Source organism: Cavia porcellus, unplaced genomic scaffold (genome assembly GCF_034190915.1).
Source record: "Cavia porcellus strain 051 isolate PalLab524CR breed Dunkin Hartley unplaced genomic scaffold, mCavPor4.1 scaffold_12, whole genome shotgun sequence".
Taxonomy (NCBI): domain Eukaryota; kingdom Metazoa; phylum Chordata; class Mammalia; order Rodentia; family Caviidae; genus Cavia; species Cavia porcellus.
In genome coordinates, this window is record NW_026947495.1 from 26,135,079 (window position 1) to 26,150,286 (window position 15,208).

The 15,208-nt window shown below is 38.9% G+C and overlaps 1 protein-coding gene across 10 annotated transcripts in view; it reads right to left on the reverse strand.

Moving 5' to 3' along the window:
* Window positions 1-15,208, reverse strand: part of Zranb3 (zinc finger RANBP2-type containing 3) — a 237,497-nt gene that overhangs the window by 217,252 nt on the left and 5,037 nt on the right. For 8 of the 10 annotated variants that reach the window (XM_063258994.1, XM_063258998.1, XM_063258989.1 and 5 more), the window contains one exon: window positions 1,547-1,711. The exons of 1 other annotated variant lie outside the window; for it this stretch is intronic. In XM_063258994.1, coding sequence (XP_063115064.1) covers window positions 1,547-1,711 — 165 coding nt within the window. Of the gene's footprint in view, window positions 1-1,546; window positions 1,712-12,540; window positions 12,628-15,208 lie in introns of those variants that run through there. One more of the 10 variants, XM_063258992.1, reaches the window with a different exon arrangement.

The following is a 15,208-nucleotide window of genomic DNA, read 5'->3' on the forward strand; positions in this document are numbered from 1 at the left end:
ACCCACCTGTAAGCCCAGCACTTAGGCAGCTGAAGGAGATCACTGGGAATTTGAGGTCAGCCTGGGCTACAAAGTGATCTATGGCCAGCCTATACTGCAGAGAAGAAAAAAGCAAATCCCTAGCAAATGAACATAAGCAATACTGCTATACTGGAACTGGTGCATCCTTCATGATCCAGTAACGTCTGGCAGATATACATGAGACATGTATATATATTTAACCAACCATTTGCAATCCTCCTGCCTCAGCCTTCCAAGGTGCTAGAATTACAAGTGTTTGCCCCCATACTTGGCTCTAACATCTTTCAATGTTGTTCTATATTTAAATATTTTCATAATAAAATACTGGGGTCATGTGTGGTGATACATGTCTGTAATCCTGATGTTCAGGAGGGTGAGGCAGGAAGATCACCACGAGTCTGAGGCCAGTATGGGCTACACAGTGAACTCAAGACCAGCCTGACCTACACAGGAAGACCTTGTCTCAAAAAAAAAAAAAAAAAAAAAAAACCTGAGGGCACTGGGAAACCAAGCAACCAGCTCACCTCCCTCCCAGTGGTAAGCCTACCCGCACATGGGCTGCAAATTAAACATCCCCTCCACCCCCGTTAGCAAATGGGAACCAGAGATCTGAGCATCTCTTGGGAGGCTGACCATATGCAATATAGCAAATAAAGGGGATTTCCTTCGACCATCTCTTTGAAGGTAAATATTTTTACCACTGTTTTGCTTTGTTCTGATTAATGGTATTGCTCTATTTAATATTCTGTTTTGATAAGTTCTATAATATTCTGGATTTCATTTTATTTTGCTATACCTGATTGAAAGAGCAATTATGAAGATAACAAAATATACTGTGGTACCTATTACTGTTATCCCAGTAACTGCTATGAAGTTCTGTACCAATTTCACTACACTGTCTAAATTGACTTTGTTCCGTCTTGTTCTGTTGTATGTTACTACCTTCAAAATAATAAAAAATTTTTAAAATTACTGGAAAGAAAATATTCCTGTGTGGCTTAAGAGGTCATGTATTACAATTATGAATAATTCAAGAAATATAAGCATGGGGATTTAACTCAGCGGCATAAGCGCCTGCCTTGCAAGCAGGCAGTCGTGAGTTCGATCCCTGGTACTGATAAAAACAAAAAACACACACACAAAAAAAATGTAAACAATAGTATAAGGTACTGGCAAGACATGTCCAGAGTTTGCTAATGTAAGGTGGAAAATTAAATGTAGGATGTAAGTGAAACTGTAAAAGATCAGTTATACATGAACAAGACCTTCTTGAAAACTATCAGCATATAAGATGCTGACACTATTAACTTGAATACTTAAGTCAACCAAACATGCTTTAAGAATTTGAAAGATGTTCAACATATTTCCATCTGAAATTAAGTTAATCATAATAAAAGTATAGAGCTAATGTAACCAAAGTAAATCCCACTAAAGACAGACTACAGATACCTGAAAAGAAACTTTTGTTTTTAAATATCCTTGCCAGGAATTTAGCATTTTTAGCATTTTTAAAAAGGTATATTACCTGCCATCTCTTCTGAGAGCAAAGATGATGCCCTCTTTCTGGAATGGAAGCAGCTTTGCCCTTAGTCTCTCAGGTAGATAATCTAGTTGTTTATCAGATTCACTTGTTAAACAAGAAGTCCGAGGTGAAAGAGACTTTTTTATGTTATGAACTCTAGGCATGATTCTAAAAAACAAAGAAATCACAAAAAAGAAAGAGGAATAAGGGAATAGATATTAGTAAATTATACTAAAGAAACGTGTAAAATAACATTGCAGTACTTAGCAATATCTTCCACATAAATCTGCATAGACACTGACAAATTAAAACGTTTTCTGAGTAAGCTAATAAATTCAAAGCACTGAATTAAAAAGTAATCAAAGAAATCTCTAGGAACTCAGTGTCATCTGTTACATTTTAAACCAAAATAAAGCCATATCTCTTTATACAGTAAAGGTATTATTGAGAAATTATAAATCCAGTACATTTTTAGAAACTGATTTTTGTTTTGTCTTGTTTAGACAAGGTCTCACTATATCATCCAGGCTGGCCTCAAAGTCACAGGGATCTTTTTGCCGTAGCCTCTGGGATTATAGCCATGCACTACCACACCCAGTTGATTTTAAAATTAAATTTCTTCTTAAAAGAAGAAATGAGTGTACTACAAAAAGATTTTTGTAATTAATCATTTTATAACTATACATTTTCATATGACAACAAATATTTTAAGGATGGAGTAAATCTGCATCTTTTTTCAGAGTAGTTTTGTTTTGTTTTTTGAGACAGGGTCTCACTATGCCGTTCAGGCTGGCCTTGAGCTCACTTTGTAGCCCAGGCTGGTCTCAAACTCGCAATGATCCTCCTGCCTCAGCCTCCTGAATGTTGGGATTACAGGCATGCACCACCAAGCTGGGTTGTTACACCACTTTTTTAGCGGGGGAGAAAGGGGGTACCTGGGATCATGACCTTGTGCTTGCCAGGCAGGCACTTATTGCCACAGAGCTAAATCCCCAGCCTAAGAAATTAGTTTACTGGTACAATTTAGATACATATCACATTCACCACTGGGAAACTGTACCTATGCATGATATATCTCGATTCCTTTTTCCCATTCCCCTCTCCTCCCTCCAGCCCCTTGTCCTCTCCTTATTTGCAAAGCTTTGTTTCCATTTTATCTCTTTTCTCACTTTTTTCTTTTCCCTTCTTTCGTTACCTTCCCCTCTCCTTAGTTCTCCTTCCTTTTAAGCAATTTCTTCCCATTTCACAATTTCTATTTTATATTTTGGTTCTTATTTACACTCAGTTCCTCACACCAGAGAGACAGTATGATATTCACAGGTGCGTCCATAAACCTGAATTTTACGGTAATACTTTTTTGTCGTCGTTGTTTGCCTTTTTGGGGGAAGGCGACAGGGTCTCGCTATATAGTCCAGGCAAGATTTGAACTTACTATACTGCCCAAGCTGGCCTTGAACTCATGGAAATCCTCCGGCTTCAACCTTTGAGGAATTATATTCAAATAAACCAAGCCTGGCAGCATCTAAAAAACTATAAAATACACAACTTTTGGGAAGATAGCAGAATGGTAAACAACTAAGCCTCTCCAAGATTCAGAACCCAGACACTGGAAAATAACAACTTGGGGAAGAAAAGGAGGGAGGTGGATCCCCAGGAAGCAGGAAATATGATGGGAAAATGGGAACCTACAGAGAAACTGAAAAGACAGAAGATATCATGGAAAAAGGAGCAGTCTGCACTCGCTCCCTGGCTCTTGGATCATGGCTTGCAAGAAAGGAAGAGCAAATCAACAGAGATAAAATGAAAGTAAGCGACTCCAGAGGCCTTGGGGAATACAGAGCAAGAGGAACACACGCGGATACTATCTGCTGTAAAAGCTGATGAGTGACTACAGTACAAGCAGCTGCCATATCTCCTAAAAACAGTGGTCAGGCACCATCCCAGGAAGGTCTGGGAGCAGCAGTAGGCTCTTATTTCAGGGCTCTCAGTGTCACACTTCCACAGCAACAGAGAGGGCTAGTCTAGGGAGCCCTGGTCACTGGGTTGTGCTCACTTTAATAAGATGTACTCCCAGAAGAGTTTAAACTAAAGGGAAAAGGTGCCTCCCTCACAGCCAGAGGCTGCGTTCACCCTGAATCACACTGGATTACAAAGTCACAGAATTAGCATGCTCCATACTGCATACAACTCTGATACCGGGATCTGCCTGTCTTCTTTATCTACTAGTCTGAGCTGGAACATATCTTGAATAGGACACTGCCTCAAAACTGTAGATTTTAGTTCCTCAGACAAAGGATTACTATCAAAAACATATAAAGAACTCAAAATAATCAGTGCTCCCAGATTTAAAGACCCAGCCCAAAAATGGGCATCTGAGATGAATACATACTTCTCAGATGAAGAAATGAAAACAACTAATAAATATATGAAAAAATTGTTCAACATTCAAGAGACACAAGTTAAAACAGTGAGATTCTACGTCACTCCTGAAAGAATGGCTATTATCAATAAATCAACCAATAACAAATGGCGGGGCTATGGGGAAAAGGAACCTTTCTCCACTGTTGGTAAGAGTGTAGACTGGTGCAACCACTGTGGAAATCAGTGTGCAGATTTCTCAAAGAACTAGAATTGGAAATTCCATTTGACCCAGGTGTTCCCCTTCTGGGTCTCTCCCTAGAATTAAAAACATCGTACCACAGCAATGCATGTGCACCCATGTTCATAGCAGCACAATTTATAATAACTGAATCCTGGAAACAACCTAAATGCCCATCAACTGAGGAATGGATAAAAAAAAGATATGGTTATTTTATACAATGGAGTACCACTCAGTCATAAAGGAAAAACTTGAGACTTTTGTAAGTAAATGGACACAACTTGAGACCATATTCATAAGTGAAATAAATCAGACATGTATGTGTGAACAATGTATTGTCTCACTAGTGTAAGAAGCTGAAACAATGCACACACACATATATAAAATATAGTTAAGCTAGTTGTATTACTGGTTTCTTTGAGTTCATTGAAGAGAAAGGTTTGCACTGGTACTGTTCAGACAACTGAATACAGATGTCTTACACTCTCAGTGACTGATTTGGGGATGGCAATGAGCAGTGTATGCATCACTATTGACCTCTGATTGTTGTGTTTTGAATGTTAATTCTTCTTCTCTTTGAAATAAAAGGGATTTGAAAAAAACTAGATTTCAGAAGAAAACCACCTTTGAAATCACAGAGAAATTTTAATCTAACCATCTCTATTATTCTTTCATTTTTTGTTTGTTTGTTTTGAGACAGGATTTCACTATGTAGTTCAGATTGGTCCTGAACTTGCTATGTATCCCAGGCTGACCTTCAACCCGCAGCAATTTTTCCGTCTCAGCCTCCAAGTGTTGGGATTACAGGCATGTGCCACCATGCCTAGTCAGGCTTTTTATTTTTGAGCAAGTGTGTGCACTGTTTTTAGTTTTGTTCAGTTTTGTTTTTGTTTTTGTTTTTTCCTTTTTCATCTTTCCTTTTTTACCAGTTTCCTGGAGTTTCAGAATTTTCCCATTGTCCTTCTACCTGGCTTCTTATCTCTTATTACTATCTTTATTTTTCCTCTTCCCTTCTACTTTTATTTTAATGATACTACTTTCAGGATTTAATATGCATCCACTCAAGCAAAACTATTTTAGAAATGTGACATTTCTCTGTGGAAGTGGAATACACTTTTTTTTTGTCTTTTTTGAGATGGGGTCTTGTTATGCAGTTCAGACTGGCCTTGAGCTCACTTTGTAGCGCAGGCCGGTCTGGAACTCACAATGATCCTCCCACCTCAGCCTCCCCGAGTGCTGGGATTACAGGCGTGAGCCACCACACCTGGCTGCAGTATGCACTTTCTTACCAATGATTTTGGTATAGTAACAAATTCCATCTTCATGTAAAGGCTTGATATTGAACTGGACACATGGTTCCCAAATTTTCCCTATCTTCATGCCCATAGATCACTTCTACAGAATTCCTCAATTGTCTTTAATAGAAGTAAAAAAATCCAGGTTCTCTACTGCATTTGTTTTCATGTTCAGAATCCGCTCCATCCCAAACTCGTCCTTTCCATCCTCCTAGCTGTCATCATCATCGTCCTTGTGTATACGTGTGTGTGTGTGTGTGTGTGTGTGTGTGTGTCCCTTCACACTGTTTTGGCGGCCAGGCCATCTCTGCAACCTGCTACTCCCACTTCTCTCCTTTACTTTGCACAAGGTCTGACTCAGTCGCTGAGATCACAAATGCCTCTTCCACTTCAGCTTACCCCACCATTGTAGGAGCGCAAAAAAATTGTAGAGCATAACTGTCTACGACATACACCTGTTAGCTCCTTGCCTGCAGCTCTGTTCTAATTCTCTTCTCTCCTTTTAATGCCTATCCCTTTAATGATTTCTTTGATTTTTTTACTCTCTATATTAATTTCTTTCTTATTCTTCCTCTCTTTGTTTTGCCTTCTGTTTTTCTTACCTCTACCTAATTCTGTAAATATACTTCTATTCAGCAATATGATCCATTGTACCACTTCCATCTCCTTCTCAGGTTCTGCCGATAGTCTAAAGGATGTAAAAAGTCATTGAAGTTGAAGATTATGAGACAATCATTCCTGGCAGCCAAGGTAAGCAGAAAGGCCCTGAGAAAAGCTTTAGTGTTTTCGGCAAACACAAAAGAGGCCAATGTGGTCAAACCAAAGGAAAGAATGGTACAAGATGGAGCTACTGAGACAGTCAAGGGCCATACCACATATAGTTTTGATAAGGACTTTGGAGTCTATCTTAAGAATGAAAAGAAGCTAGACCAGGTATGACTGTGCACCCTACAACCTCAGTGCTCTTGGAAGGCAAAGGCATGAAAGATTGCACATTCAAGCCCAGCCTAGGCAATTTAGCAAGACCCTGCATCAAAATAAGGAATCTTAAAAAGGGCTAATGATGTAGTTCAGTACAAGGACTCTAGGTTCAATCCTGAGTACCAAAAAGGAAAAAAAAAATGAGGGAAACTAAAGGAGTTGTGCTCCCCAATGTATCCGTAGCCACATGTGTTTGGTTAGATAAATCTAATTAAGTTAAAAAGTCAGTTCCCCCACCAAACCAGCCATATTTCATGTGCTCCACAGCCACAATGACTTGCACTCAATATATTGAATAGTGCACACATAGCACTTTGGGGGGGGTGGGTAACCGGGGCTCGAACTCACAACCTCGCACTTGCCAGGCAGCACTTACACTGCTGAGCTGAATCTCCAGCCCCACACAGCACTTCTATCTTCACTGAAAATGCTACAAGTCATCACTTGCTAAAATTTTAAGAGGGAGAGCACCACAATCAGACTTATATCTCAAAAAGTATCAGTGAAGGACAGAGCTACCAATAGGAAACCACAGAACAAATGCCCTAGGCCAGTGGCGGCAAACCTATAACATGTGCCCCAGCGGAATATTTGTTATCACTGAAAGCTCTAAAAGGTTTGCCATCACTGCCTAGTCAATATAATTCTCATTGCTTCTGTAGGCAACTGGATTTAAAAATGAGTGATGACTCATTTAAACAAGGTCCCCATAAATACCAACGAAGTTTCTAAGTACCCTCTCAATATACACTTCTCACAACTAAACTGAGAAAACAACATGGAATGGTTCGAAAATGGGAAAACAAGGAAACAGGATACCTGTTAATCATTTTGCAATAGACAAGACATACATAAATGTATGTATGTATATGAATACAAGATAGACAACTATACTACTAATCTGTTAGTTCATCAAAAAGAACAGTTTGTGCTTTCATTGTTTGATCATTTTTTTCATGCCTAGATCTTGTAACTCGAACAACTACTTCTAAGATAACAATATGCAGTATATTAACTAGTGTTGATTTCGTACTACCCTTCTTGAAATTCAGTATCACTTCTATCTTTTTTTGTTTTACTTTTTAAAATAAAAAAATTCATCTTTAAGCAAAACTAGTTTCCAAAACGTATCAGAGGTAAACAGGACTTGCTAATGTCATACATGTGAAGAATGGGGTCAGATGCAGATATTAAACAATGGAGTCAGTGAGACAGTAGAGATTGTAGACTACAGAAGAAATGAATGGGGGGAAGTCTATAAATCTTTTAGGAATACAATTTGAGATGGCTATAAAATATGAAAAGAAAACATCAAATGGGCTTAGAAAACTAAGCATCTTCAGCTCATATAAGGAGAGGTTAAGCGTGGATACATTAAATTTCTCTTTCTTTCTTATTTGAGAAAGGGTCTTGCTCTATAGTTCAAGCTGGCCTCAAACTTGAAGTGATCCTCTTGTTTCAGCCTCCCAAGTGTTAGGATTACAGACATGCACCACCACTCTCAGTTGAAGTATCAGATATTTTTCCAACTTGTCTTAAAACTACCAATTTTGCTAATCACTGATATCCATTTTGTACTGTAGGAAGTCAGTCTGCTAATCAGATGTACCCCTTTAATGCTTCACCTAGAAAGTCAAAACTGAAAGGAGTAGGAATTAAGTGAAATCATTCTAGCAAAGAGTACAGCAAGAGTTATGTGTAATTTCCTGAAGAAAAGTACTATGAAGATATTACAAGGATCAGTGATATAAAGTGTCACACATAGGGCAGAACACAAAAATTAGCTTTAAAAGGAGCTATGAGTTTCATTCATGATTACTTGTTGCTTATTTACTTTGTTGATTTATTTACTTATGGTTTTTTAAGATAGGGTCTTACTATGTAATTCATATTGGCCTTCAATTCATTATGTATCCTAGGCTGACCTCAAACTCATGGTGATCTTCCTGCCTCAGTCTTCTCAGTGGTAGGATTATGGGCATGCACCTCTAAGTCTGACTCATTTACTTTTTTTTTTTTTTCCCCAATACAGGTCTTGCTATTTAGTCCAGGCTGGCCTTGAACTCATTATGTAGCCCAGGTTAGCCTCAAATGCTCTGAGATCCTCCTGTCTCAGTCTCCTGAATACTGGGACTACAGGTATGCATCACCACATCCAGCTCCTTATCCAGTGTATCAAGGCTCAGCTCTTGGTGGCCTTCCTTGTTCTAGTCCTTAGTAATCTTATTAGTCACTATCTTAGCTTTAAACACTACACTATTAGCTTTAAACACTACTCCAAGCCAATGACATCCCCATTTATATATGGAGAATTGCCTGAAGTTCAGATTTCCTTCTCTAACCCAACATCCCTACCTGGAAAAGGGATCTTGAATATGTTCAAAATTGAATTGTACCTCTTTGGCGCAAACTGTTTTAATCATGTACTTACTCATTCCATATTTCACCATTTGCTACCTCCTCTAAATATAGTCACCTGATCTCAATTTCCATCAGCTCAGGTCTTCATTTCTGTAAGAATCTAATTGATATACCACTTCTGTCTTTTTCCCTACATTGTTCCTGCAATACATTAGTGAGATACTTTTAAAAACGAAGTCTGAATAAGCTGTACCACTTCTCAAAACTCCTCTGTGGCTCTCAATTTTACTGTGACAAAAGTGAAAATCCTATTAATGTTTCTAAGCTCATACATTCCCCCCACTACCACTCCATTTCCCTTATTCCTCTCAATCACAGGGATGTTTCTGTACAAGGTATGATTTTTAAAATACAGTGTTTATTTTTTTTTAATGTATCACAGTAAAAGACTGTCTCAATTACTTCCTTCTTGCTGAGACACAATACTCAATACCTACAACTCTAAGGAGGAAAGTTTTGTTGTACCTCACAGATTTCAGTCTACAGTTGGCTGGCTCCAAGGTGGGTGAAGTGGTCAAGAGGTGGGGTGAAGGAGGCATGCTTAAAGCTCCCAGTCAGGAAATAGAAAGTGATGAGGAGGAGGGAGCAAAGGAGGTACACCCTTGCAAGCCACGTCCCTAGTGACACACCTCCTCTGCCTGTGCTCCACCTCCAACATATATTTAGCTATAAATTCAGTTGGGGGCTAACCCACTGGTGAGTATCACATCTCATGATCCATCACCTCCTAAAAGCCCCACCTATGAGCATACGAGGCTTTTTCAGAAATAAACCGTAACAAAGACACATTGCCATTAAACCCTCTCAAAATACTCCCCTCACTTTGAATACACTAATCCAATCATTTTTGGCAATGTAATTTTTATTATAATGAGTTTTTTAAAAATCTAAACATTCCTTTTTTTTTTTTTTTTTTTTTTGTCTTTTTGAGTCAGGTCTCCCTATGCAGTTCAGGCAAGCCATCAAGAAAGCAAGCAAATAAGCAATAATATAAATAGTTCCAAATTCCATACTGAAGGGGTAGGGATTTAGTTCATTGGCACAAGCACTTGCTTGGCATGCATGAGGTTGTGAGTTCAATCCTAAATACCAGGGAAAAAAAAGAATACCAAATTCCACACTGAGCAAATTTCACTTGAATAAATCACTAATTCTAGTCAGGCATGGTGGTACACACCAATAATTCCAGTATTAGGAAGCTGAGCCAGGAGGATCACCATGAGATCAAGGTCAGTGTAAACCACAGTGAGTTAAAGGCCAGCCTGATCCACACAGTAAGACCATTTCAAAAAAGCCAAAAATCAATCAATTAATCATGAATTCCTAAAAGTGGTAAACATGGGCCGTCTAATGCACAGTCCTACTTTAAAATACATTAATCACAGAAACCAGATGCTACATAAACCAAGTAACTGTCTTTCTTTTTTTTTGCTCTGAGACGTAGTGCAGGCTGGCCTCAAACTCATGATGATAGTCCTGCCTTAGACCCCTGAGTACCGAGACTATAGTGTATGCTACCATACCAGGCACACAATTATCTTTATAAATTTAAAAATTAGTCAATAAAGAAATCTAATCCAATATTTATAAGGCATTTCTATACAAAGTCATACATAAGAGTCCTATAGAAACTCTTCGGAGTTTGATCATGAGTTGAGAACATTTTGAATATACTCTATATTCATATAAAAGTGATATTCTATTTAAATATGACATAATTACATTCATGAATTATTGGTAAAGTGCCACTTAAATGTCAATAAATTGAAATAAGGGCTTGCGGGGGGAGGGTTGTTTGTATGGAAAACCGAACCAAGGGCCTTCATAGGATCTCTAGCCTTGTTTTACTTTTATTTATTTATAGGCAGAGTCTAAGTCACTAAATAGTCAGGCTTAAGCTCAAACTTAAAATCCCTAGAACTACAGGCAAGCAACACCATGGCAGAATTCAAATGATGTTTTGTTAGTAAAACTGAGTATTCTAAAATGATATAGATCAATTTCAATAAACTAATCAAATTCGTATTTCCTAACTCACCACAAGGGTTTTTAAATTATAAGAAGTTAGTAATCTCAGTAAATATTTTTTCCCAAAGTTAAGTGAAGCTAGCTCAGAAAAAAATCACAAATAACAACCAGGTACAGTGGTTCATAATCCCAGCATTTGAAAGGCTGAGGAAGGAGGGAAACTAGCTCTATCTAATATCTACTTACTTTCTTTTATTTTGGGATTGGCAATCGAACTCAGGAACTCAGGACCTTATGCTGGCCAGGCAGGTGCTTATGCCACTGAGCTAAATCCCCAGCCCCCAACTTACTTTCAATGCAAGGACACTAGTATCATCCTGCCAGCAACTATTTTCAGAATAATGATAAAATAACTCCCACTTATCAGTGAAAATCTCTTGTTATCACAACTCACAGCATTGTTATCCTCATTTAAAAGCAGAAAATCGATGTGTAATTTACACAAGACCTAAGAGTAACTATTAAACCTGAAACTCAGACCTGTCTAATTTAAGTCTGAATCTTTGCCATTAAATAACACTGCTTATACAAATCACTCATTAAAGAAACTCTTAAGTGAGGCTGGAGGATTGTTCCAAGTTTGAGACAGGCCTGGGCTACAAAATGAGTGCATAGCCAGCCTGCACTGCTGCGTAACAAGACCCTTGTCTCAAAAAGACGGGAAACAAACAAACACTTGAGTGCCTATTGTGTGGCAAACACTGCAGAAGATCCTGAACAAAGATGAATTTCTACCAATGTGCCCTTGCCACTGAGCCCAATCAAAGATAGAAATGAGAATTGTACACAACTAGTTCAACACAACATGGTGAGGAAAAGTATATACAAGGTACTATAGATATGTGGGAATATTAATTCTGCAAGATAGCTAGCAATCAACGTTACTTATAAAAAATGTTTAGCACATGGAACATATATTATTTAATTACTTCATGTATCTCTTCAGCTGAAAAAACTGAAGATGAGTTTACTGACAGAGAATTAAGACACTATTCTTAGGGCAAAAAAGTTTGCAAAAGCACAAAACTTTAGAAAACCATTTTAAAACGTTTTTTCTCTTTTGGTTTTTTTGAGACAAAGTCTCTGTGTGACCAAGTCCACGCTGATCTTGAACTCACTATGTAAACCAAGGCTGGCACTGAACTAGTGATGATCCTCCTGCTTCAGCTTCCTAGAAAATTTTATGCAGTTTTTAATAAAAAGAATACAATGTTTAAGGAAAAAAAATTGCTAGGCATGGCAATACATGCCCATAATCTTAGCACTTGGGAGGGGAGGATTGCCTCAAAAAAAAAAAAAAGAAAAGAAGATGTTTATAACAAGTGGTAAAGAAGTAAAATCAAGCCAGGTCAGTGAGGTTTTGCTAAATGTAAACAAAGAGTTTCAACTGGGTAGGGTGGTGCTGACCTATAATCACAGCACTTGGAAGATTAAGGCAATAGGATCACTGCAAAGTTGAGGCCAGCCTAAGTTACACAGTAAGACCCTGTTTCAAAAAGCCAGAAAAAAAATTTAAAGAGTTTAAACTTTACACTGCAAGGAATTGAGATCATTTCCTAGAGTTTAATCAGGTTGCTATTTAACAAAGATTATTTTGTCAAGATTAAAAGAATAAATGTAGAAACAAAAATAGCCTTTTAGAAGACTATCACAAACACTCTAAGTAACACAACCTGTAGAGTCGGAGATGGTGGTGCAAGCCTATGATCCCAGCATTCAAGAGGCTTAGACAGGAGGGTCACCTTGAGTTCAAGACCACCCTGAATTGCAGAGTGAGATCTTTCTCAAAAAAAAAAAAAAAAAAAAAAAAGAAAGAAAGAAAGAAAGAAAGAAAAAAAAAAAAAAACAGAATCTGTAATTTTTATCTTCAAACTGCTTTATCTAATTACATATCCAACATTTAGGATGTCTTGCAGACATTTGTAGTTTAAATACCCAAAGCCAGATTTCTGATTTGTCCACTGACTTGTGATATTCCCCAACCAGTCTCTCAACAGTATAACCAGGCAGGTCATTAAACCAGCAGGCTAGCTTTTCAACTTTTTAATTTTTTATTTTTATTTTATTGCAGAACTAGAGATGGAACCCAGGGCCTTCACACTGAGCTACATCCCCAGCTGTTATGGTTGATACTTGGTGTCAATATGAGAAGTCTAGAATTTTAACTAGGTGATTCAGCTGCTCTGCATACTGGGGTGTAGAGGACAAGCCATTACAGTTCTAAGATGATGTTCACCAAGTCAATTTGAGAAGGACAGAAATTTAAGTGATTCAGTAGGGGGCCAGGGTTCTTACTTTGTGACACCCTCAGCCTGAGCCAGAGGAGAGTAGGGAGAGCCTGTGAGTGCTGCCCCCACCAAGGGTGGGGTTAAAATTAAAGGGAGGAAAAGAGGCTTGCTTTCCTCCCTTTTACACTTGTTACCTTACTGTCTTTGGCTCTGAAAGTGTTGCCCCTGTGCCATTCCACTCTGACTTGGAGCCAGCTGATTACAGCCTGAAACTCCACAATCTGTGAGCTAAACAAACCTTTCTTTCCTTAATTTTAGGTGTCAGGTGTTTGTTTCAGCAATGAGAGAAAAGTAACCAAGATACCAGTCCTTTTTTTATTTTGATACAAAGTCTAAATACATTGTGCAGGTTCCTGCCTCAGCCTACCAGAGTACTGGACTGCATACTTGTACAATGCCTGGCTATGGGTTTCATTCTCTATCTCTCCATCCCTGTGATTGAGAGGAATAAGGGAAATGGAGTGGTAGTGGGGGGAATATATGAGCTTAAAAACATTAATAGGATTTTCACTTTTGTCACAGTAAAATTGAGAGCCACAGAGGAGTTTTGAGAAGTGGTACAGCTTATTCAGACTTCGTTTTTAAAAGTATCTCACTACCCTATGAAAATGAATCCAATTATTCATTACTCCCACCAAAACATCTCAACTCTCTCCATTTTCCCCTCAATTTCATTGCTATTACCAAGCCATCATAACTCCTCAACTGGAATACTGTTGGGAGCCGCAGCCCCGAGCCCGGTCGCCTCACTTGGCGGACGTGAGGCCTGTAGTAAAGAGTGAGGCCTGAGGTAGATTACCCCTCCCATCGAATATGTTAGTTTCCTGCTTACCGCGTAAACAACCCGCTCAACAATATAGTCTGCCTGGCAACTGATGATGTTAGCCAATCAGCTTGCCTTGCTTACTTTAACATGATTGGACACTGTACCCGTATATATACCGGTGCCACCCCTGGGCGGAAGTAGAAGCCAGATAGAAGCCCGGAAGTAGAAGCCCAAAAGGAGCCGCGGAGAGCGGACCGGTAGAGGCTTTGGGGCAGACTGAAGCACAAAAGGAGCCGCGGGGAGCGGACCAGAGGAGGCTTCAGCTGGGAGAACCCAGGGCAGGCTGTACGGAGAAGGAAAATAAAAAGAAAAGGTTGTCCACTACCAGACTTTGTCGTGTGTCCTTCCTGCCGGCCGGGAGCGGACATCGACAGAATACTATATAGTAGCTCTTGACTGGATACTCTCACATTTTGCTTATTATTACTACAGACAGGTAAGTTAGGTAGAAATATAGTAGGTAGTCAGTCAGGGCTGGGTCCTGGAAGGAATCAGTGCAAAAGATGATGGCTTCAGAACTGTGTATACAGGCACATCTCAAAAACATTAAAGTCACAATGGCCAAATTTACATACTTTAAGGGATAAAACCTGAGCTCACTGGTGTTACTCTCTGAGATTTCCCATTATCTCATTAGGGGTGAACCATAGCTTCCCACCAATTAAGACTAAGAAGACTGAGATTACCAAGACTAAGACCAAAGACAGGTCTAGGGCCAGAAATATAGCTCAGTGGCACAAGCACCTGCCTGGCAAATGCAAGGTCATGAGTTTGATTCCCTTTAACCCTCAGCCCCCAAAAAACAGGACTATAGATTTTCTTTCTTTGTTTTTTTCTTTTTTTGTCTTTGATACAGGGTCTCACTATGCAGTTCAGGCTGCCTTGAGCTCACACTATAGCCCAGACTGGTCTCAAATTTGCTATGATTCTCTTGCCTCAGCCACTCGAATGTGGGGATTACAGGCCTGTTCCATGATGCCCGGCCACAGATTATCTTTCTTTCTTTTTTTTTTTCTTTTCCTCTTTTTTCTGGTACCGGGGATCAAACTCACAACCACCTGCTTGCAAGGCAGGTGCTTATGCTGCTGAGTTAAATCCCCAGCCCTTGAGATACAGATTATCTTTCAACCATATGTCATTCATATGCCTTTGCTACCAATGAATTAGTATTACCTAAGCAATTGTACATCTAATCTTAGCAGTTGATCATAATTTTAATGAACATTG